The sequence below is a fragment of the Microcaecilia unicolor genome, chromosome 3, assembly GCF_901765095.1.
Source record: "Microcaecilia unicolor chromosome 3, aMicUni1.1, whole genome shotgun sequence".
Taxonomy (NCBI): Eukaryota; Metazoa; Chordata; class Amphibia; order Gymnophiona; family Siphonopidae; genus Microcaecilia; species Microcaecilia unicolor.
Genome location: NC_044033.1, coordinates 248,898,773 through 248,922,947, shown reverse-complemented (window position 1 = coordinate 248,922,947; position 24,175 = coordinate 248,898,773). Strand labels below are relative to the sequence as shown.

The 24,175-nt window shown below is 41.9% G+C and overlaps 1 protein-coding gene across 1 annotated transcript; it reads right to left on the bottom strand.

Annotated features, from left to right (window-relative positions):
• Positions 1 to 1,224: 1,224 nt before the first annotated feature.
• Positions 1,225 to 21,825, bottom strand: LOC115464584 (vomeronasal type-2 receptor 116-like). Its single transcript, XM_030194948.1, has 4 exons — positions 21,055 to 21,825; positions 10,274 to 10,501; positions 2,747 to 2,873; positions 1,225 to 2,135 (listed from the first exon to the last, which is right to left on the bottom strand). Exons 1-4 carry the CDS (start codon positions 21,823 to 21,825, stop codon positions 1,225 to 1,227), a joined length of 2,037 nt encoding a protein of 678 aa, XP_030050808.1.
• Between the last annotated feature and the right edge of the window lie 2,350 nt (positions 21,826 to 24,175).

The following is a 24,175-nucleotide window of genomic DNA, read 5'->3' as shown; positions in this document are numbered from 1 at the left end:
CTTACGTCCTGCATGCACGTTCTGCACAGGGCTACATACAGGACGTGCACGGCGCAGGACGTCAGGAGTTCGAAACAGATCATCAGACAACGAAGGCGCCAGAGTCGACCGGCGCTGAAGAGTCTTCAGCTGGCGGGAGTTAGGGACCCCTGCCAGCAAAAACGGCACCTTGCGGTGGCAGCAGCAATAGGGAGGGTTTTGATGGTGGCGGGGGGGGGGGGGGGCGGCGGCTGGGGGAGGCGGCTAAACAGTGCTCCTCCACCTCGGGCTCTGGATCCCCCCTCCCGCCGAGGTCTGGCTACGCCCCTGGTAGAGCCTAAAGCACATTTGTAAAAGGGTCCCTAAATTTGGTCACGTAGAGAGGCGCTCGGCGTATTCTATATACCATGTGGAAATTTAAGCCGATTCTATAACATTTAGGCGTATTTGGAGAATACTCCTAGGCATATTTTTTTACCCCATGGATTTTTCAGGTGCCAGATATAGAATCTAACCATAAATCATCACTGCTTGAAACTTTTGCACGAGCAGACTTTTTAAAAATTTAAGCTGGACACAGTTCAATATATTTGCTCCTCATAAACCTTCGAATTTTGAGATGTTTATGTCCATTTTATATGTGTAAGGATTCTAAACCTTACATAATATTTTTACGCAACTGTGTATGAAAACATATTTATATTGTGTTTGACATGAACTGAGGTTGCACCAAAATGCACATTTTTTTCGGCTTCCTTTATGAAAGTTTTGCAACTATCATTTCTAGGTGAACATAAGAATAGCTGTACTGGGCCAGACTGAAGGTCCATCTAGCTTAGTATCCCGTTTCCAACATTAGCCAACCCAGGTCACAAGTATATGGTGATATTCAAAGATATTGCAGGTGGATACATTTGGAATTTATTAGTTCATACGGAGGTGGGATTAAAGGTATTCCAGGTGTGTGGCCTAAATTTAACCCTCTGGAGGGTGGGTATATAAAGGGTCCCCTATTTTAGATGTCAAGAATGTGCCTGTTTGGAGCCCAACCTATACAGAAAAATAGGCCTCTTCTTTGTAGGCCCAAAAGCACAGTTATATGTTATGCCCGATCATACTCATCAGCCCTAGAGCTGAAATGCTTGTCCCTATATCCTTGTATAATGTATGCATGTAAATGTATTCTCAACCCATACTTCAACCATGTGATAACATATCAATTTATCTTTATTCAGTAGCATGTCTTTAAATATTTCCTCCAGTAGCTTTTGATAGGTATTTCCTGTTGTTCCTATCAGGTTTCAGCAGAATAATGTAGCATTTGGGGAGAAAGATACAGCCCAGAAGTCCAGCACTGGAGGCCATGATAGCAAATATCTCCACTGCCACCATGTACTTGCCCTTGGTGCTCAGGTACGTTGGGATGAAGGAGATCCAGACGCTGCAGAACACCAGCATGCTGAAGGTGATGTACTTGGCCTCATTGAAAGTGTCGGGGAGATTTCTTGCTAGGAAAGCTGTGATGAAGCTGATGCCAGCCAGAAATCCCAGGTAACCCAGAACACAGTAAAATGCAACTATTGATCCTTCATTGCATTCAATTAGTATTGCTCCAATTTCTGATCTCATATTAAGATATGAGAATGGGGGAGCAGTGAACAACCAGGCGAGACACAGAACAGTTTGAATAAGGGAACAGAAAAGGACTACAAAAATTGAAATCCTGGAACCAATCCATTTCCGGAGCTTGCTTCCAGGCTTGGTGGCATGAAAGGCCAAGACCACAGTGGTGGTTTTTGCTAATATAGAGGAGAGAACGATGGAGAAACTGATCCCAAAGGCAGTGTGTCTGAGAACACAGGTCACTTTGTCAGGGTGGCCAATGAATACCAAGGAACAGAGGAAGCAGAGCATGAGGGAGATGAGGAGAATGTAACTGAGGTCCCGGTTGTTGGCTCTCACTAAGGGAGTGTCTCGGTAATTAATAAAGATTCCTAGGATGACAGCAGTGATCAGAAAGAAGAAAGTGCTGATGGAAGTCAACACTATCCCCAAAGGTTCTTCAAAGGACAGGAAGGTTTTCACTTTTGGAATGCAGGCGTCTCTTCTTTGATTGGGCCATTGGTCTTTTGGGCACATCCAACAGGTATCGCTATCTAAGAATGAACAATACTGTCTAAGTATCTCATAAATAGCATTAGTTTTAGGACAGTGACAATAGTTCTCTTACGTTTTCAATAATTTCACAATGTAGAAAGACAATATCAGAATAATAACATAATAGTACTTCTTTATTTTATGTCCTTTGAATAATGCTGAATGCTTCAGGAGAGGATATTTATCAATGTTTAACTAGGCAGTATCCTCTCTGAGTGCCGCGGCACTGTCATTTGTCGATAATAGTGTGCACTATTTCCCATAGCGCATGCATACACGATGGTTTGCACCTGCATGCGCCATCGGGAGAGAGTGAGCTCTCTCTGCACATAATGCACATTCTTTAAAAACGATCGCAGTCATAATGAAATTCCTTTTGGAATCAAAAAAATAAACGCCTGGAAAAGATAACAATGTAAAAATGTTTTTAAGGAGGGGACAATAGGCAATGACATTTTTCTCTCACTCTCCAATGAAAAATGATGCCAATCAAATTGTGGATTAATCATGGTTCCTACAGCTTTCCTCCTTGACCTCAATTCACAGAGAAGGGGTCATCATGAAAAATCTACAGCCACGTGAAGCACACCTGGTGCATCATATCACCCACCGGTTTGGTTGGAGACCTCTCCCTCCGCACATGGAATACAGTCATAGCAGCAGACGGGCTGTCCTTCCCTGGTTAATTTCCTGTAACCAGGATGGCAACTGGAGCTACATCTGGACGGTGGAGGTGTCTGAGGATTTAGAAAACAAGTTATATAAATGTATTTGACACGGGATGTTATTTTTCAGATGCAATGTTCATTTAATGATCGCTAATTCAGAAAGCTTCTTTATATCACAGACTTTCATTAGAGAGGCCAGTTTACCAAGAATCCACCTAACAAATAGTACCTCAGTTAGACTGTCTAAAAATATTCCTTTCTGGAGCAGCAAATTAGGAACATTGTTTTTTTTTTAATTTTTAGTTCTCCCATGTTAAAGGTTTTAAAGTTTTATGGGGATTGTGTCAAAAGATGTATGAGAAGATAGTGGAAGACCTGAATATGTATACCTTAGAGGAGAGGAGGGACAGGGGCGATATGATACAGATGTTGAAATACTTGAAAGGTATTAACATAGAAACAAATATTTTCCAGAGAAGGGGAAATGGGATAACTACAGGAGAGGACATGATTTGTGGTTGTGGGGTGGTAGACTTAGGAGTAATGTCAGAAAATTCTTTTTAAGATAGAGGGTGGCTGGTTGATAACTGGAATGCCTCCCCAGAGAGGTGGTGGAGAAGAAAACTGTAGTGGAATTGAAAATGGTGTGGGATGAACATAGAAGATCTCTAATTAGAAAATAAGTCAATTATTACATTTACGACGTATTTGTTCATGTTCTGTGGACTTTGAAGATCAGGTTTCTAGAATGTTTATACATTTTTGGATAGAGGCTACCCTTTCAAAGTTGTAAAGAAATCCTATCTTAGAGCTAAATTTGCTTATTGTAACCTATTGTTGCAGTATAAACAATCTGCAGAAGAAGAAAGACTACTAGTTGTGTTACCATTTTCGGGGTTGTGTTCTAAAATCAATCAGTCCATTCATTCACAATGGGAGATGTTGCAAGTCCACGGATGTTTTGACACTCATCCCATTTGTGCACATAGACATAATACACTCGCAGACATTAATACAATACCCATACTACAAAACTACCAAAGAGTAAGCAGATATACCACACCTCACCACACCGACAACAACCAAAATGAAGGAAGAACACAAATAAATGGACACCCCCAACAGAAGGGAAAAAAGATCATAAAAACCCTCACAAACTATGAATCGACAGTTGACAAAAGTCCACATAACACCAAACACAGAAGACCCACACCAAACTATTCAAGTAGGCTACGCTAAAGCCAGATCTGTAGTAAACAAAACAACAATAATAACAGACTGGATCATGTCAGCAAAACTTGATCTACTCTTCATCATTGAAACCTGGATCCATAATCAAGAGGACCCAATCATCCTAAACCTATGCCCTCCAGGATATAAAATCGCTCACTGAACCAGAAAGGAAAAGAGAGGTGGAGGCATATCGCTTATATACCGATCCCATTTCACCATCGAAACAACAGGTGAATCCATAACAACCCAATTCGAAATAGCCTCGATCAGAATCCAACACAAAACCCTACTCGACCACCTAAACTGTGTCCTGTTTTACAGACCATATTGTCTCCAGGATTTGTATTTCCGTGAGTCTTTTCTTCAATAAAGAAGCTTTTATGATATTGTCTCCAGGATTTGTATTTCCGTGGTCAAACATCCCACTTTTTACCTTTTTCTGTTTTACAGACCACCATGCAATTGGAAGGAAAGCCAGTCAAACGTCTTGGATTTCATCTCAAATACCTGCGTACCCAACTCCAATGTATTAGTACTAGGGGACATTAACCTTCACCTAGAAGACCCAAACTCTACCAACGCACGAGAATGCAAGGACTTCCTTCATCTATGTGATCTCAAATGGCCACATATGCAATCAGCCCAATCGAAAGGACACACACTCGACCTTATCTCATATAAACTGTCCACGGACCAGAACCTAACAATAACAAAAACTGAATGGACAGAAACTCCATGGACAGATCATTACAAACTAAACCTATCTCTACAATGGTGGAAAAAAGGTTCTCTGCATATACGAGAACACACATCCTACACCATGAGAGGCCAAATAGACCCAGAAACATTCTGGAAACAGATATACAATAATGATTGGATAACACAAACGGACTTCATATACTACCTCTCAGAATGGGGCAAAATATGTAAACACATATTAGACGAAATAGCACCCCTACGAAAAAGAACCTCATGCAGACACAACTCGATACCATGGAATTGAAAAACTTAAAAACACAATCCAGGAAATTGGAATGTGCATGTAAAAAAATAAAAGATGAATATATACAAATTGCATGGAAACAATTAAAAAGGAAATACAAATATGAAATAAGACAGACCAAAAGATCATACTAGAAAACTAAAATAGGGCCAGATTACAAAGACACGAAGAAACTATAACATCTCTTGAACAAATTACTAGACATAACGCTGATCACCACACCAAATACTGACATCCCATCTGCAGACAGCCTTGCTAAACACTTCAAGAAAAAAATTGCAAACCTACGAAAAACACTACCTCATGACAACATGGACATCGATAACCTCATCAATGTTCTGGATCCACCCCAGTGGAATACCCAGTGGATCGAATCTGGCCAAATTTCGCTCTCCTCACCGCCGATACAGTCACCCAGGTGATTAAGAGGTACTCCAATAGTCACTGCCAATTGGACACCTGCCCTAGCTATCTAATAAAATCCACCCCCCACCGCTTCATAACAGACCTCACATCCCACTTAAACTTCATGCTTCAACAAGGTACCTTCCCAAAAGAAAAAGGCAACATCCTACTCACCCCAATACCAAAAGACACTAAGAAAAAAAACAAATGGAATTTCCAACTGCTGTCCAGTAGCATCTATCCCATTGACAGTCAAATTAATGGAAGGCCTAGTAACCAAACAACTTAATGATTACATAGACAAATTCACAATACTACATGAATCACAATCAGGATTCTGCCCCCTACACAGCACCAAAACAGTATTACTTACTCTCAAGCAGGAAATAGCAGTAAGTAAAAGTATACTTCTCCTACAATTTGACATGTCCAGCGCATTCGACATAATATATTACTAAGAGGGGCATAATTGAACGAAAACGTCTATCTCCATGGGCGTTTATCTCCGAGAACGGGTCCGTGAAGGGGTGGACCGACCCATAATTTCGAAAAAAATAGACGTCCATGTTTTATTTGACAATTTGTGAGCTGGGCGTTTTTGTTTTTCAGTGATAATGGAAAATGAAAGCGCCCAGCTCAAAAACGAACAAATCCAAGGCATTTGTTCGTGGGAGGGGCCAGGAGTCGTAGTGCACTGGTCCCCCTCACATGCCAGGACACCAACCGGGCACCCTAGGGGGCACTTTTACAAAAACAAAAAAAAAGGTAAAAGAGCTCCCAGGTGCATAGCACCCTTCCCTTGTGTGTTGAGCCCCCCAAATCCCCCTCAAAACCCACTGCCCACAAGTCTACACCATTACTATAGCCCTAAGAGGTGAAGGGGGGCACCTACATGTGGGTACAGTGAGTTTGGGGGGGGGGTGGGACGACTAAGCATTAAGCAGCACAATTGTAACAGGTGGGGGGGATGGGCCTGGGTCCACCTGCCTGAAGTCCACTGCACCCCCTAACAACTGCTCCAGGGACCTGCATACTGCTGCCAGGGAGTTGGGTATGACATTTGAGGGTGAAAATAAAAAGTTGTGAAACATCATTTTTTGTGGTGGGAGGGGGTTAGTCATCCCCGATTCCCTCTGGGGGTAATCTGGTCATTTAGGGCACTTTTTGGGGCCTTATTCGTGAAAAAACAGGGTCCAGGAAAAGTGCCCTAAATTCTAGCTACAAACGCATACTTTTTTTCCATTATCGGCGAAAGGCGCCCATCTCTCCTCGGCCGATAACCACGCCCCAGTTCCACCTTCACCACGCCTCCGACACGCCCCCGTCAACTTTGTACGCTTCCGCGATGGAGTGCAGTTGAAAACGTCCAAAATCAGCTTTCCATTATACAGATTTATTCGTTTTTGTGAGATAAACGTCTATCTCCCGATTTGGGTCGAAATCTAGGCATTTTTCTCTTTCAATTATAAGGTGGTAAGACTCCTAGACTACTTCGGAATCAACGGAAATACACTCGAATGGATCAAGGGCTTCTTAACTACAAGAACATATCAAGTGAAAGCCAACACAAACATATCATCACCCTGGAAACCAGATTGCGGAGTACCGCAAGGAGCACCACTATCACCGATCCTTTTCAACCTCATGATGACCCCACTGGCCAAGTCCCTAGCCAACCAAGGCCTTACCCATTCATATATGCTGATGACGTCACAATATATATCCCTTACAGACACGATCTAACAGAAATCACCAATAAAATCAAGCTCAGTTTGAACATCATGGACTCATGGGCAAACGCCAATTAAAACTCAACACAGAAAAAACACACTGCCTCATCATCTCATCCCAATACAACACATATAAACCCATAAATATAAACACCCCAGGTTATACCCTTCCTATCGAAGACAGCCTGAAAATACTCGGAGTAACAATCGACCGGAACCTCTCACTAGAGACCCAAGCAAATTCTACCATAAAGAAAATGTTTCACTCAATGTGGAAACTTAAACATGTGAAACCATTCTTCCCGAGGGAAACATTCCACAACTTGATCCAATCAATGGTACTAAGCCATGCTGCAACGGAATCTATGCGGGTTATAAAGAACAAATTATAAAGAAACTTCAGACCGCTGAGAACATAGCAGCCAGGCTTATATTTGGAAAAACGCGGTTTGAAAGCGCCAAACCCCTCCGAGAAAAACTGCACTGGCTCCCTATCAAAGAAAGTATCGCTTTCAAAATCTGCACCCTGGTTCACAAAATCATCTATGGCGAAGCCCCGGGATACACGACAGACCTAATAGACCTGCCAACCAGAAACACAATAAGATCAGCACAAACATACTTAAATCTTCACTACCCAAACAGCAAAAAACTGAAATACAAATCAATGTACGCATCCAGCTTCTCCTATATAAGTGCACAACTATGGAACGTACTGCCAAAAACAGGAAAAACAACGTACGACCACCTAAACTTCCGAAAAGAACTAAAAACAAACCTGTTCAGGAAGGCATATCCCACTGACCGAACATAAAAGCCTAAATACCTGCAACACAACCTAACCAAAGATCATAAAGGACACACCCCAACTTCCCGCTTCCTCCCTAATTTCCCCCATATACCTACCGTTCATGAACCTTATCTTACCACGATAACACCTTGTATTTGTTCTTACCGGAACTGGGGAATGCCATTATGGTAATATGTAAGCCACATTGAGCCTGCAAAAAGGTGAGAAAATGTGGAATACAAATGTAACAGATAAAATAAATAAATAAACAAAACCATAGGTGAATTATTATCCTGCAATCGGCTGGATTATTTACCTTCTGCTTCTGATAAAGTGGGCATTTTAAATGCGGAGCCTGTAAGTGGTGCTCCACCATTATTGAAGGTACTGACTGGAAACATCCAACCACATCTAGAACTATCACATCTCATAAGTATACCAACTGCCAAACAAGCAAAATAGTGTATGTGATAATTTGTCCATGCTAACTTGTATATGTTGGCCGATCTAGTCGTCCGATCAGAATCCACCTTACAGAGCACAAATTACGGATCAAAACTAAAGTACTATCAGCTCCTTTAGTGCAGCATTGGCATGACTCTCAACATCAATTGAACAACCTGAGATGGCGCGTAATAGACAGTGTACAGATGGGGCAGGGGGGTGGGAGAGTGGTAACATTGATCATCTGTTAAATTTCAAAGAACAATGTTGGATTTTTGTACTTAAAACACTTCAGCCTTTTGGAATGAATTCATAGCTGGAATGGTGGTCCTTAGTTTCATTGGCTGTTGCATATCCAATCAGGTGCTTGGATGTTTTCTTAAATTTATTCTATTGGACAGATTTTTTCTTCTATTTATCCTATTGGACACATTGTTTACCCAACTGGGTGATTTTTATTTTGATCAGCTGATGGCTATTTAAATTTTATTGGCGGCGGGGGGAAAAATAAAGCCAAGGCCATTTTTCTATGCGAGCTACTATGAATATTATTGTTCTATGAGTAATCATATTAAGATGAACTTTACAATTTTTTGAAGGTTCAATGATGATATAGAGTTCACTATGGAGTTTTAAGATGGGTTGAGAGATTTTTGTTTTTTGTCATGAACCTCTTCCCTGATGAAGTACCGAAACCTGGCCATGTTGGTGGGGGTTCTTATAGACCTGCAATCATCTATAAGTTAAGTACAACTACTTGACTTTATGTTTCATCAAATTTTGAAACTTTTGAAGGCTACTGGATGATTTTCAAACAAAATTATTACAAGGCTGGATGAATAATTCTTAAATAAATATAAGATCGATGAAGATATGCACATTGCTGCTCTGATTCAGTTCAGTTTAAGCAACTTTGATGCTGTGAACTCTGAAGATCCTGTTAAAACATTATTTATTTATTTATTTATGTATTAGGATTTATTTACCGTCTTTTTGAAGGAATTCACTCAAGGCGGTGTACAGTAAGAATAGATCAAACATGAGCAATAGACAATTACAACAGTAAAAATATTCAAGTAACAATACAAAGTATGGCATAGGTACACTTCTTACAATGTCAACACAATACGTAATAGAATATTTTAATTGATAGTGAAGGGTAAAGCAAAGATGGAACATATAGATAGGTAAGAGAGTAAGAAGAGTTAGAAAGTAAGGTGACTAATTTAAAGAAAGTTGCACATGAGGTCAGAGAGATGGTTAAATATTATCTCAGTTAGGGTAGGAGTGGGTAAACATGTTTCTGCAGTAAGTGCAGCCCATGTCACTCTTTACAAATTTGCTGAAATTGATATCAGGACATTATATGAGTGAATTAGCAGATATATTTACAGTTGCTTTTGCAAAGCTTATAAGAATACAGTTGCCTGGGATAACTATTACAGTTACAAGATGTGTTAATGGTCCCTGAATGTTAAACATTACAGTCCTACTTACTAAATTTATAATCTACATGCCGGCATTTACACCATGCTTCTCTTCATATTTATGGATGCTTGTAGTTTTAAGCGCTTTGATATCAACTAAGCATATTCTACATACCATTCCTAAATACAGTTGCCAATTACAGAATATGCTTAGGCGGAAATTTATTCCATGGAGAGTTTTCAGACACCATATATAGAATCTCGCCCTAAATGGATGGAGAATTTCAGTAGCAATGATTTCCATATTAGACTGAGGAGCTAGCTAGACAAATCCTTTGAATATTGACCTCATACGTGTGCCAGCCAATTATACATGTCATGGTTTCTCTACGTGACTCAGCATGTTCCATCATTTTCTATTGCTACTTCATTCTAACCTCAGTGAAGTCACTCTCCCACACGATCGCCTTCTCATCAATGGTGAAATCCTGTCCCAGAGGAGCATATGGGTTATAACTTCCAATAATTTCATAACTCCTTATCTCATTAGGTAAGTAGACAATGTTTATGATATCATATCCAATGGTGATGTCTCCATTCTCATCAAAAGAAATCTCTTCACCAAGACTGTTCTTAAAGTGGATGTTCTTCAGATAATGATGAAGCTAAGAATGAAGGGTAATTTTCTGTACTACCAGATTACACATGTAATTTTAAGCATATGTTAAAGCAAATATATGTTCCTTTTTAAAGTTATTCTTAAGAGTAATTTTCATACTGACTGCATAACTGCAAAGGATGTGGGTTTTTTCTAGCTGCGGACATTTGCTTTGAAATTCACCATTGCACCTGCTTTTTCTACTGTCACCTTTTTAACTAAAATAAACGAGAACAATACTTTCATGGTTTCAAATCCCATCGTAATTCAGGTAAGTAATGTGTGCAGAGAATGTAGATAAATAATTTTAGCACACACAGTAAGGACAATTTCTAGATAGTCCATTTACATGGGTAAATAGCCAATTAAGTGTAGATATAGCCTGTGAGAATCTTCACCCCCCCCCCCCCCCCAAGACAAAAGACTCTACAAACGTATACAAGAAAAATGTCATTCATTTACGTACTGAGTTCAAATCTATCTCTAGTATAGTGCTAGAAAATGGAAAAGCAGATGGGTGTGCACCTTGTATACTATCAGGCTTATTTTCGGAAGAGAAGGACACCCATCTTTTGACACAAATCAGGAGTTTTATTTATTTATTTATTGCATTTGTATCCCACATTTTCCCACCTTTTTGCGGGCTCAGTGTGGCTTACAATAAGATATGAATAATGGAAATACATTTGTTACAACTTGGTTATGGATTACATTGTACAGAGTTATGCGAGACATTCGAATATCATTAGGAATATAACAATGGGACATCAACATAGAAACATTGGAAGGAGACAATGGGAAGCTAAAAGGGCAGTGTTAGACACAAAGACATATGGAGGGGCATAATTGAACAAAAACGTCTATCTCTATGGGCGTTTATCTCCGAGAACGGGTCCGTGAAGGGGCGGACTGAACCGTATTTTGGAAAAAAAATAGACGGCCATGTTTTATTCGACAATTTGTGAGCTGGGCGTTTTTGTTTTTCAGTGATAATGGAAAATGAAAGTGCCCAGCTCAAAAATGAATAAATCCAAGGCATTTGTTTGTGGGAAGGGCCAGGAGTCGTAGTGCACTGGTCCCCCTCACATGCCAGGACACCAACTGGGCACCCTAGGGGGCACTTTTACAAAAACAAAAAAAAAAGGTAAAAGAGCTCCCAGGTGCATAGCACCCTTCCCTTAGGTGTTGAGCCCCCCAAATCCCCCTCAAAACCCACCGCCCACAAGTCTACACCATTACTATAGCCCTAAGGGGTGAAGGGGGGCACCTACATGTGGGTACAGTGGGTTTGGGGGGCGGTTTGGAGGGCTCCCATTTACCAGCACAAGTGTAACAGGTGGGGGGGGGGGATGGGCCTGGGTCCACCTGCCTGAAGTCCACTGCACCCCCTAATAACTGCTCCAGTGACCTGCATACTGCTGCCAGGGAGGTGGGTATGACATTTCAGGGTGAAAATAAAAAGTTGTGAAATGGCATATTTTGTGGTGGGAGGGGGTTTGTGACCACTGGGGGAGTCAGGGGAGGTCATCCCCAATTCCCTCCAGTGGTCATCTGGTCATTTAGGGCACTTTTTGGGGCCTTATTCGTGGAAAAACAGGGTCCAGGAAAAGTGCCCTAAATTCTCGCTAAAAATGCATATTTTTCTTCCATTATCGGCGAAAGGCGCCCATCTCTGATCGCCCGATAACCACGCCCCAGTTCCAACTTCACCATGCCTTCGACACGCCCCCATCAACTTTGTCCGCATCCGCGACAGAGTGCAGTTGAAAACGTCCACATTCGGCTTTCGATTATACCGCTTTATTCGTTTTTGTGAGATAAACGTCTATCTCCCGATTTGGGTCGCAATATAGGCGTTTTTCTTTTTCAGTTATAAGCTGGATGGTGTACATAGTTCCGTGAATAAATGTATGATTGACTGGATTACGGGATGAGGGATCAGAAGTGGATGAATGTTGCATTGATGAACAGTGAGTATGGACTCTATGTGTTTTGGCTCTTTCCGTAAGTTTTTTCAAACAGGTGAGTCTTCAATAGTTTACGGAAGGAAGCTTGTTCGTTAATCATTTTTAGGTTGCGCGGTAGTGTATTCCAAGACTGCATGCTCATGTGGGAAAAGGTTGACGCGTGTAGCGTCTTGTATTTCAGGCCCTTGCAAGTAGGGAAGTGGAGGTTGAGGTGTGTTCGGGATGATCTTTTAGCGTTTCTGGGTGGTAGGTCTATTAAATCAGACATGTACGCTGGGGCTTCGCTGTAAATGATCTTATGGACTAATGTGCAAACTTTAAAAGTAACGCGTTCCTTAAGTGGAAGCCAATGTAATTTCTCTCGTAGTGGTTTTGCCCTTTCATATTTTGGTTTTCCGAAGATGAGCCTGGCTGCTGTGTTCTGGGCTGTTTGAAGTTTCCTCAGTATTTGCTCTTTGCAGCCTGCGTATAGTGAGTTGCAGTAATCCAGATGGCTGAGGACGAGGGATTGCACTAGGCTGCGGAAGACGAATCTTGGGAAGAATGGTCTTATCCTTTTCAATTTCCACATGCAGTAGAACATCTTCTTGGTTATGTTGTTTGCGTGGGTTTCGAGTGTTAGGTGGCGGTCGATAGTGACTCCAAGGATTTTTAGCGTTTCTGAGATTGGGAGGTTTAGGTTTGGTGTGTTTATCGTGTTGAATTCATTTGTGTTGTATTGGGAGGTGAGTATCAGGCATTGGGTTTTTTCTGCATTTAATTTCAGGCGAAATGCATCTGCCCATGTGTTCATGATGTGTAGACTTTGATTGATTTCGTTGGAGATTTCTTTGGTGTCTTGTTTGAATGGGATGTATATTGTCACATCATCGGCGTATATATATGGGTTGAGGTTATGGTTTGATAGGAGTTTTGCTAAAGGGATCATCATTAGGTTGAATATAGTTGGTGAGAGAGGTGATCCTTGTGGGACTCCACATTCAGGTGTCCATGCCTTGGACGTGGTTGAATTTGATGTGACTTGATACGAACGCAGGGTTAGGAACCCCTTGAACCAGTTCAGGACATTTCCTCCTATGTCAAAGTATTCAAGTATGTGTAATAGGATTCCATGGTCAACCATGTCGAAGGCGCTTGACATGTCAAATTGTAGGAGGAGTATATTGTTGTCAGTTGCAATTATTTGTTTGATTTTGGTCATAACGGTGACTAATACTGTTTCTGTGCTATGATTCGAACGGAATCCTGATTGGGCATCATGCAGTATTGAATGTTTGTTTAGATAGTCTGTGAGTTGTTTAGTTACCATACCTTCGGTTATCTTGGTTATTAGTGGTATGGATGCTATTGGCCTGTAGTTGGTTATTTCGCTCGTGTTTTTCTTTGTATCTTTAGGAATTGGGGTGAGTAAGATTTTTCCTTTTTCTTTTGGGAAAGTCCATTTTGTAGCATGTAGTTTATATGGTTTGTTAGGTCTATTATGAATTGTTGAGGAGCAGATTTCATGAGGCTATTTGGGCATATGTCTAGTTTGCAGTTGGATTTGGCATATCTTTTGAGAGTTTTAGAGATGAGGTCTTCTGACAGTAGTTCAAATTCGGTCCAGGTTCTGTCTGCTGAGTGTGTTCCTTCTTCTGGATCTAGACAGTCTAGAAGAGTGGTGTATTCTATAGGGCTGGCGGGTATTTTGTGTCGTAATAGTATAATTTTCTCCTTGAAGTATTTCGCAAGGTTGTCGACACTTGGTATATCTTTGCCGTTGGTTGTAACTGGTGTGGTGTCTAACAGTTTGTTCACGAGGTTGAAGAGTTTATGTGTGTCTTTGTAGTTTGGTCCTATTAATGTTTTGTAATGTAGTCTTTTTGTCTGTTTTATGGTATATTTGTATTTTCTCCGAAGTAGTTTCCAGTCGTTTAGTGTTTGTTCGTCTCTCTTTTTGTTCCAAGCTCGTTCTAGTTTCCTGACTTGTGTTTTCAGTTTTTTCAGCTCTTCGGTGAACCATGGATTTGCATTTTTCCTGCGTGATGTTCTGGTTTGGACTGGGGCGATTTTGTCTAATGTTGTTGTACTTATATTGTCCCATTCTTGGAGGAATTGGATGGTGTCAGCGTTTGTAGTCCATTCATTCTGGTAGATCTGTTGCCAGAATGTTGTGGGGTCTATTTTTCCTCTCATTGTGTAGGTTGTTCGCTCATGTTTATTGATCTTGTTTAGTTGTGTTTTTCGCCAGCAAAGAGTGACATTTGCTTTATGGTGGTCTGACCATAATGTAGGTGTCCATCTTGTGTCAGTGAGTATGATAGTTGAGTCCGGTTCGAATTTATTCATTATGATATCTAGTGTGTGTCTTTTGTCGTGAGTTGGTTGCATGTTGGGTGTTTGCAGATCCCAGAGTTTTAGGAATTCTTTGAATTCTCGTGTACTTGGTAAGGTGTCATCTTCTAGGTGTAAGTTGATGTTGCCAAATATAAGGATGTTTGAGGCTGATACGCAGGTATTCGAGATGAAATCCATGAGTTGTGTTTGGGTGTCTTGCCATTTTCCTGGTGGCCTGTAGAATAGGATTGTGTTAAGGTGTCCTATTAGGCTTGGATGGTTGATTCTTGTCGATGCAATTTCAAGTTGTGGTGAGGTGGATTCGCCCGTGATCGTCATGGTGAATTCAGGTTTGTATATTATAGCTATTCCGCCTCCTCTTTTTTTTCCATTTCTTGTCCAGTGCGTGATTTTGTATTCTGGTGGGCACGTTTCTAAGATGGCGGGGTCTGTGGGACTATGGAACCAGGTTTCTGTGATAAATAGGAGGTCTAATTTGTGTGTAATGATTCAATCTAGTATGTCTACTGAGTTGCTTACTGCTGATCTTGCATTAATGTATCCTAGTTGGATTGAGTGATATGGTTCCAAGGTGGGGTGTGATGTGTTTATTTTTATTAGTTGTCTGTTTCTTTGGTAGTTGAATTTGTTGTTGTCATTGTTTTCCTCATTTTGTCGGTGGTGTTCATATCCAGAGATAATTCCAGTTGGTTGGTTGTTGTGTCTTTGATTTTGTAGGTTGTTAAAAGGTTGTGCATAGGATTGGTGAGATGTAAGTGGGTTGTTATGGTTGTTGTTTTGGGTGTGCCTTGTGTGTATGTGAGTGTTATGCGATTTGTGAGTAGTGGGGTTGTTGTTGTCTAGGTTGTGGGTTGTGTTTGCGTGTAAGAATATAATGAGACACTGGATGGTTAGTAGTGTATTGCTGGTGTTCATGTCTATGTATTGGGCGCTGTGGCAAATATGCATCTGGTGTACATTTAAGCGAGTCAAAGTTTACAATTGCATTTGAGCTTGTCTACAAATCAAGCGAGGTAGTGCTGACATTTGCAATTAAGCTTAGCAACAATTTAATTTAAAGCTGGCAGCAGTTCAATGCTAGGCAAGCGAGGTAGTGCTTACATTTGTATTTAAGCTTGGCAACAATTTAATTTAAAGCTTGGCAACAGTTTAGTGCTGGGCAAGCCTATACTTAATGCTTGGCAACAGTTCACTTCTAGGCAAACGAGGTAATACTTGCATTTGCATTAAGCTTAGCTACAATTTAATTTAAAGCATGGCAACAGTTAAAGGTGCTATATTGGCATAGGACACAGTTACTTTCTATTTAAAGTAAGCAGAGCAAAGCAAGGTAAAGCGAAGATTTTTAAACCATGCTAAAGCAGTGCATGCATGCAGTTAAGATGAGCAGACATTTGATTACTCTGTTCACCCACGGCAGTGCTGCTCCTGTTCCTTGGTTGTGATGCGAGGCAGGATGGCCCTCCCAGTCGGTCTCAGTCATCAACGGTCGGCCTTGGCGGCCCGAACGGCGGCCACAGGAACCAGCAGCTCGGCCGTCTGGCCAGAAGGAGAGCTCGACCTGCTCCCAGCGATCCTCCGATCCCGCTCGTCCTGCGTCCCAACCGGTCCTCGGCGTCACGTGGCCTCAGACCGCCGGCTGATCAGTTGCTGGCACTGGGGCTCGGTGGGTCAGGCCCTGCGGTCCCGCTGGGGCTCAGCGGCTCAGGCTCTGTGGTCCTGCCAGGGCTCGGCGAGTTGGGCGTCCTTCTCCCAGGGTCGGTCAAATCGGCATAATCGAAAGCCGATTTTGGCCATCCCCAACTGCTTTCCATCGCGGGGATGACCAAAGTTCCCGGGGGCGTGTCGGAGGTGTAGCCAAGGCGGGTCTTGGGGGTGCCTAACACATGGGCGTCCTCGACCCATAATGGAAAAAAAGGGCGTCCCTGACGAGCACTTGGACCACTTGGTCCTTTTTATCTTATGACCAAGCCACAAAAAGGTGCCCGAACTGACCAGATGACCACCGGAGGGAATCGGGGATGACCTCCCCTTACTCCCCCAGTGGTCACTAACCCCCTCCCACTCTCAAAACATTTTTTTAAAATGTTTTTTGCCAGCCTCTATGCCAGCCTCAAATATCATACCCAGCTCCATGACAGCAGTATGCAGGCCCCTGGAGTAGTTTTAGTGGGTGCAGTGCACTTCAGACAGGCGGACCCAGGCCCATCCCCCCCTACCTGTTACACTTGTGGTGGTAAATGTGCGCCCTTCAAAACCCACCACAAACCCACTGTACCCACATCTAGGTGCCCCTTCACCTGTAAGGGCTATGGTAGTGGTGTACAGTCATAGGCGCCCCGTATAAGAGGCTTGGGGAGGCTAAGCCTCCCCAGCCCAAATGCAACATGGGGCTCTGCACATCGCTGCCTGGCAGATAGCCGGTTCCTGCCCAAAAGAAGCTGGAACTTCCCTTCCATGCTGCCCTGCCGCCAAACCCGCTGCCTCTCCGATTCAGTGGCGATCGGCAAACAAACACTGTGCACGGAGCCATAGAGCTCCGCATGGAAGCGCTGACAGCTCTTCCGGTCCCACCCTTTATGATGCAACGGTTGCATCATAGAGGGTGGGACTGGAAGAGCTGTCAGCGCTTCCATGCGGAGCTCTATGGCTCCGTGCACAGTGTTTGTTTGCCGATCGCCACTGAATTGGAGAGGCAGCGGGTTTGGCGGCAGGGCAGCATGGAAGGGAAGTTCCAGCTTCCTTTTGTTTTTGCAGCTAGGCCAGGGGGAAGAAAAAAGAGAAGATAATGCTGGAGGCAGGAAATGGGAGGAAACAGAGAGGATGGGGGAGGGAAGAGGCAGAGGCACAATGTTGGATTCTGGGGGGGGGGGGGGGGGGGGGGGAGGGGGGGAGACAGAGAAGCAAGGCTTGACTCTGCTTTCGCTTAAATTCTCACAATGTAATCCATAACTGAATTGTAACAAATCGTATTTCCATTATTTACAATATATTGTAAGCCACACTGAGCCTGCAAATAGGTGGGAAAATGTGGGATACAAATGCAATAAAATAAATAAAATAGATGTTGGCTATTTGGGGGGGCAGACAGAGAAGCAAGGCTAGATGTTGGATATTTTGGGGGGGGGCAGACAGAGAAGCAAGGCTAGATGTTTTGGGGGAGAAGAGGCAGATGGGCAAAGCTGGATATTAGGGGGAGAGAAGAAACAGGAGCAAAAACCTGGATATTGGGGGGGGGGGGGGAAGAGACAGAGGAGCAAAGCTGGATAGTGAAAAGAAAAACAGGCAGTGGAAGAAGACAGGCTGAGGTGTAAAGTGAAGAGAGAGAGGGAGGAGCAATGCTGGAAGGTGGGGGAGAGAGAGACAGACAGAGAAGAGATCTGTATGGTATGTGAGGTAGGGTGAGGTGGAAGAGAGAGAGAGGAGATCCTGGGTGCCTGGGGCAGGGGAAGAGAGAGAAGAGATGCTGTATGGCAAGGAGGGGGAAGAAAGATGGAGGGAGAGAAACAGAGAGGAAATTACGGCAGGCAGGGAGAGAGACACACACACAAGATCCTGGATGGTGGGGTGGGAGAGAGAGAAACAGATCCGATATGGCTGAGGGGGAGTTCAGACAGACACACACACACACCCTGGGTGAGGGAAAAAGATGGAAAACAGGGGAAATGATGCATGGATAAGTCTGAGTGGTCAGAGAGGCAGAAAAATGGAAGAAAGCACAAAAGAAAATATCAGTGTTGGAGATGGATATAGTAGAAGATGTGAAGAAGGCATGCAAAGAGAGAAAAATGATAAATGGACAAGATATATGGAAAGAGTTAAAAGACAGAAAGACAGTAACCAGAGACTGTGACCTGCACAATTAGAAAAATTAGATGCCAGATAGCAAAGGTAAAATTATTTTTAATGTAGAATGAAGTAGCCATGTTAGTCCACTTTACAGGTTAATAAATAAAAATGAAACAAAAAAAATGTAAAATAAGATGACAACTTTTTATTTGACTAAATACATTTTTGACTTGCTTTCAGAGGTCTAAACCTCCATCCTCAGGTTAGTAAACTCCAAAAAGCTAGTCAAAAAAATTTATTAAATTAGTTAAATAAAAAGGTATCACCTTATTATACATTTTTGTTTCAAATATTTATTCATTTTTTAATTTAGTGAGTGGAATGTGTCAGTTTCTGAAATTTAAATCTGTTGGTCTGACTCAGTATGGCTATTCTTATGTTACAGTCAATTTGCTTTATAGGTCCCGAGTGACTTTTTTAAGGTTTTGCAATTACTTTTCAATATGCCTAATATTAGAATTTGGACTTTCATAGCATTCTCAGTAGTAGCTCAACTTTCACTTGCTAACCTTGAATCTCACTAATTGGGATGGTACTTTTCACATTTGGGATGGGACACCCTTGGTATCTCTGCACTCTGGAAATTGGACCTTAGCACTGGTGCTTTTGTGTCATCAAAAGTTCTGACTGCCTATTCTATAGAAATGCACTTTCCTTCCAACTATACTGTTCAGCCATCAAGCTCTCAGACAGTTTGAGCAACCACTTTATTCTTTGACATATGATATCAATCTAGTATCTAAATTTAATAAAAGGTATTACTTGTTACTATTTTACTTATTTTTTTCTGTGTTGTCAGATAATTATGGATGTAAGCCCCACCCCTGGCACCGCCCCTGACCCAGCACCCTTTAGCCTCCCCACCGACCGCCTATGTGTACAGTTGAGGGTAGTGGGTTTTGGGGGGGGGGGGGGGGTTTGGGGGGCTCAGCACACAAGGTAAGGGAGCTATGTTCCTGGGAGCATTTTATGAAGTCCACTGCAGTGCCCCCTAGGGTGCCCGGTTGGTGTCCTGGCATGTCACGGGGACCAGTGCCGTACGAATGCAGGCTCCTCCCACGACCAAAGGGCTTGAATATGGTTATTTCTGAGATGGGCGGCCTTAGTTTCCATTATTGCCAAAAATCAGAAACGACCAAGTCTAAGGACGACCATCTCTAGGGACGACCTAAATATCAAGATTTGGGCGTCCCTGACCGTATTATCGAAACGAAAGATGGACACCCATCTTGTTTCGTTAATGCTGGTTTCCCCGCCCCTTCACCAGGACATCCCGCGAGGATGTCCTCAGGAAAACTTGGGAGCCCCTTTTGATTATGCCCTTCTATGGATTTTCACACCCAACTCTGGGTGCCAGACGTACGCCATCTGAAACCTGATATAAATCCTAGCACGGTAGTAGCTCTCAGATCCTCTTTATTCTCTAACACCGCACCCAGCTTTTCGGAATGTCCCTGCCCCTATGTGACCCTCCCATTGTCCGCCCCCATTTAAGTTGCACACAGCAACTTATTTATTTATTTTGGACACACAGCAGTAAGAATAACATGCAGCAAAAGCATGCGCAAATCCTAATTGGTGCCAATTAATTATTATTATTATTAGCATTTGTATAGCGCTACCAGACGCACGCAGCGCTGAACACCTGATACAAAGAGACAGTCCCTGCTCAAAAAAGCTTACAATCTAAATAATACAGACAGACAAGACAGTTACGGGTGAGGGAAGTAATGGGTGAGAAGGAAGGAAGGTACAAGGGGAGGGCAATTGTGGCTAGGAGCTAAAAGCAGCAGTGAAAAGGTGGGTTTTCAGCATAGATTTGAAAACAGGTAGAGATGGAGCTAGACGTATAGGTCCAGGAAGTCTATTCCAGGCATAAGGTGCCGCGAGAGAAAAGGAGCGAAGCCTGGAGTTAGCAGTGGAGGAGAAGGAGGACGACAAGAGAGACTTGTCCAGTGAGCGGAGTTCACGGGAGGAATGTAGGGAGAGATGAGAGCGGAGAGGTAATGGGGGGCTGCAGAGTGGATGCATTTAAAGGTCAGTACGAGAAGTTTAAACTGAATTATTAGTTTAAACTCAATTATTAGTTGTTAGCATCCAATTATTGCTAATAAATGACTCATTATGCAATTAAATTGCGCAACTGGGTTCTGCACACAATTTTGGGTTCTTTAATCTAGGCTATATATAGTTTATGTGCACATACACACATATACACCAATATTATAATCATTTGCGCATATATCTGGCACATAAATGTTATCATCTACATTATTACATTTGCTGCTTAGTGTCTCCACAACACTCTGCCTTCGTTTTCTCTTCCTCTCATAACACTTCCCTTCTACATTATGCTGGTATATAACTCTCCTTTTAGAGAGGTCAGTTTTCTCACAAATGATCTTACCCTCCATGGCAAATTATCCAAAAATCTACTTTCTTCACTCCACGTAGTGCCAATTCCAAAACCAGATGTGACCATGTCATGCAGAGCATGTGCCAGGGTGTACACAGCATTGTACACACTGTAGCTGCTCCCCAAGTACTTGGTGTTGCAATGTGGCTCAAAGAACGATGTTTCATTAGCGAGGCAGGATCTTCTAACGCTTTTTTGGCACTGGCTGTTACACAGGCTTGTCCACCATGAGCATGTGCGAAAATCACTTGGAAGTAGGTTTGGATTCACCTCACGGACAAATTTTGAAAAACTTGGAATATTTTTCTTTGCGACTGTAAATGCCAAAGTGTTGTTCTTCACACTCCTGCCCAATGTATAATGCGAGGCAAAGTCTCGTTCATATGTGGTGATCCAGACTGTTTTAGTTATATTTGTATAATCAAAACGTGCATTCTCAAATATATTCCAGGCATAATCCCTACTACAATAGAGAATGATCACACTAGTTGATGACATATAGATTCTTTCATAAAGTTGGGAGAAATCAGTTGACCTGACGTTGTCACGATTGAAGATTTCTACGAATGCAATGCAGCCTCCGTTCTGCTCAATCCCTTCTTTCAGGATCTGGACAGCTCTAAGGCTCTTGTCTTCATAACATGCAATGACACCAACCCAACTCCAGCCAAAATGTTTCAGTAACTTGACTATTCCAGAGCAGAGATGCAGGTCACTGGGGACAGTTCGGTAGAAATATGGAAACTTTACAGTGTTGCTCATAGCAAGATTCTGAGAGGTGAAACTGATCTGTCAAGAAAAGATCATTAATGCATCACCATCTTTGAAATTGCTCCATAGCATTTCAAATCTCATATAACATATTTAAAACAGTATTTTGCACAGGAATGTAAAAGGCTAAAACTGGGAGATGATAAAGGAGCTCATTTTCAAAAGAGAAAAACGTCCAAAAAGTGGCATAAATCTGCATTTGGATGCACAGAAGGATCCAAAAGATCTTTTACTCTTTCATTATTGGTAAAAACCTTCCTTATAAAAATTTCTTTTCAAAAACTAGTTCTTTTAGCTGCTTATGAATGCTTATTCTGTTTGCAAGCAAGTGTGATTTTGAGCTCTTTGAGGCTTTTCCTTTCATTTTTTTGAATATATGAAACTGGTTATTTTTCATTTAGTGGATTTGTTTTTGTGTTTTCATAATTATATTTGTTTAATCCACACCTCCTTATTTAAGACTATAGATAATCTTAAAAAAAATCTTGCTAAAGATGTAAAAAGACTGGAAGCAGTGCAAAGAAAAGCTACAAAATTGGTATGGGATTTGCGTTGCAAACCGTACGAGGAGAGACTTTCCGACCTGAACATGTATACCTTGGAGGAAAGGAGAAACAGGGGTGACATGATACAGACGTTTAAATATTTGAAAGCTATTAATCTTCAAATGAACCTCTTCCGGAGATGGGAAAGCGGTAGAAGTAGAGGATATGAATTGAGGTTGAAGGGGGGCAGACTCAGGAGTAATGTCAGGAAGTATTTTTTCACAGAGAGGGTGGTGGATATGTGGAATGCCCTCCTGCTGGAGGTGGTGGAGATGAAAACGGTAATGGAATTCAAACATGTGTGGGATAAACACAAAGAAATCCTGTTTTGAAGAAATGGATCCACGGAATCTTAGAGGAGATTAGGTGGCGATGCCGGTAATTGAGAAACAAACCCGGTGCTGGGCAGACTTCTACGGTCTATGCTCTGATTGTGACTGAATAGATATGGATAGACTGGAGTATAAATTTTAAGGGGCTTCAACTTTAGCTTCAGAACTTAGTACAAGAAGAGTGCCGGGCAGACTTCTACGGTCTGTGCCCTGAGAATGGTAAGGACAAATCAAACTCGGGTATATATATAAAGTATAACATACCATGTAAAATGAGTTTATCTTGTTGGGCAAACTGGATGGACCGTACAGGATATTATCTGCCATCATTTACTATGTTACTATATTCCCTCCCCACAATTGCAGAAATCCAACCAAAGGCCAATTTAAAAAATAAGTTTTCAGGGAAGCTGGAAAAGAGGTATAAGAATCATCCATCCTTAAATATGGAGAAAGTAAGTTCCAGAGGGCAAGCAAGAAAAGAGCAGATGACTGAGTAGACTCCCACCATGCCTTTGAGGTATGGGATATAACAAGCATGTTTTCAGTTAGTGAACAGAGGGTTTGAGAAGGTGTATAGTGAACAATCGAATAAGTAAGAAGGGGTAGCAGTGTGCAAAGTTTTAAGTGTCACTGCAAGGATCTTAAACTTTATTTGGAATTCAATAGGTAACCAATGAAGACTTTGTAACTGTGGAGAAACATTGGAAATTTTTGGAGATGTTTTAAATTTACCTTAGTTATACCTGCATAGATAGAACTGCAACTATCATAATGAGAGTTAATATATGCGTAAAACAGAGAGCAAAGTGAGATATTTGAGGTGTAAGAGACAGAGTAGAGTCAAGAACTTCATATTGTATATTGTGTTAGGAATGTTCTGGTTTAAATGGGACATGAGTTGGGTGTTGTCTACATAAATGTAAAATTCAATATCTGAAGACAGCAGGATCAAGTCAATTAGGGCCAACAAGATATTACATAAGATTGGGCGAGTCAAATAAAACTGAGATTCCCGCTACCTGTGGGTAGTGGTATACACTGAACATGCTGGACATCTGGATTGATTCCTCAGCTGGAAGGCCTTCAATGATTGCAGCCAGTGTGCCAGATGTTTTACACCTGTAATTAGGGATCCAATTTTCCCTTTCTGAAAATATTTTCATGACAGCCTTAAGCGTTAAGATAGGATTGGAGTAAGACTCACGTAGACGGAACCCAAGTGTGAGATTGGGTAAGAGCTCGGAGCTGTTGTTGATTTCCTCCACTGCATGAATAAAGGTCAGGTAATTGTAGTAATTCTGTGGAAGAAAGCTAGTATGACAATAAATGTCAGACCATAGAAAAAAATAATGATATATAGGTTATTGAGTTATATTTCATATCTTACAAACATTTTAAACAGTTGACCACCACAGGCTGATTTGTTTTGGAATATCCAGTGCCTTCTTCTACCCAGATACT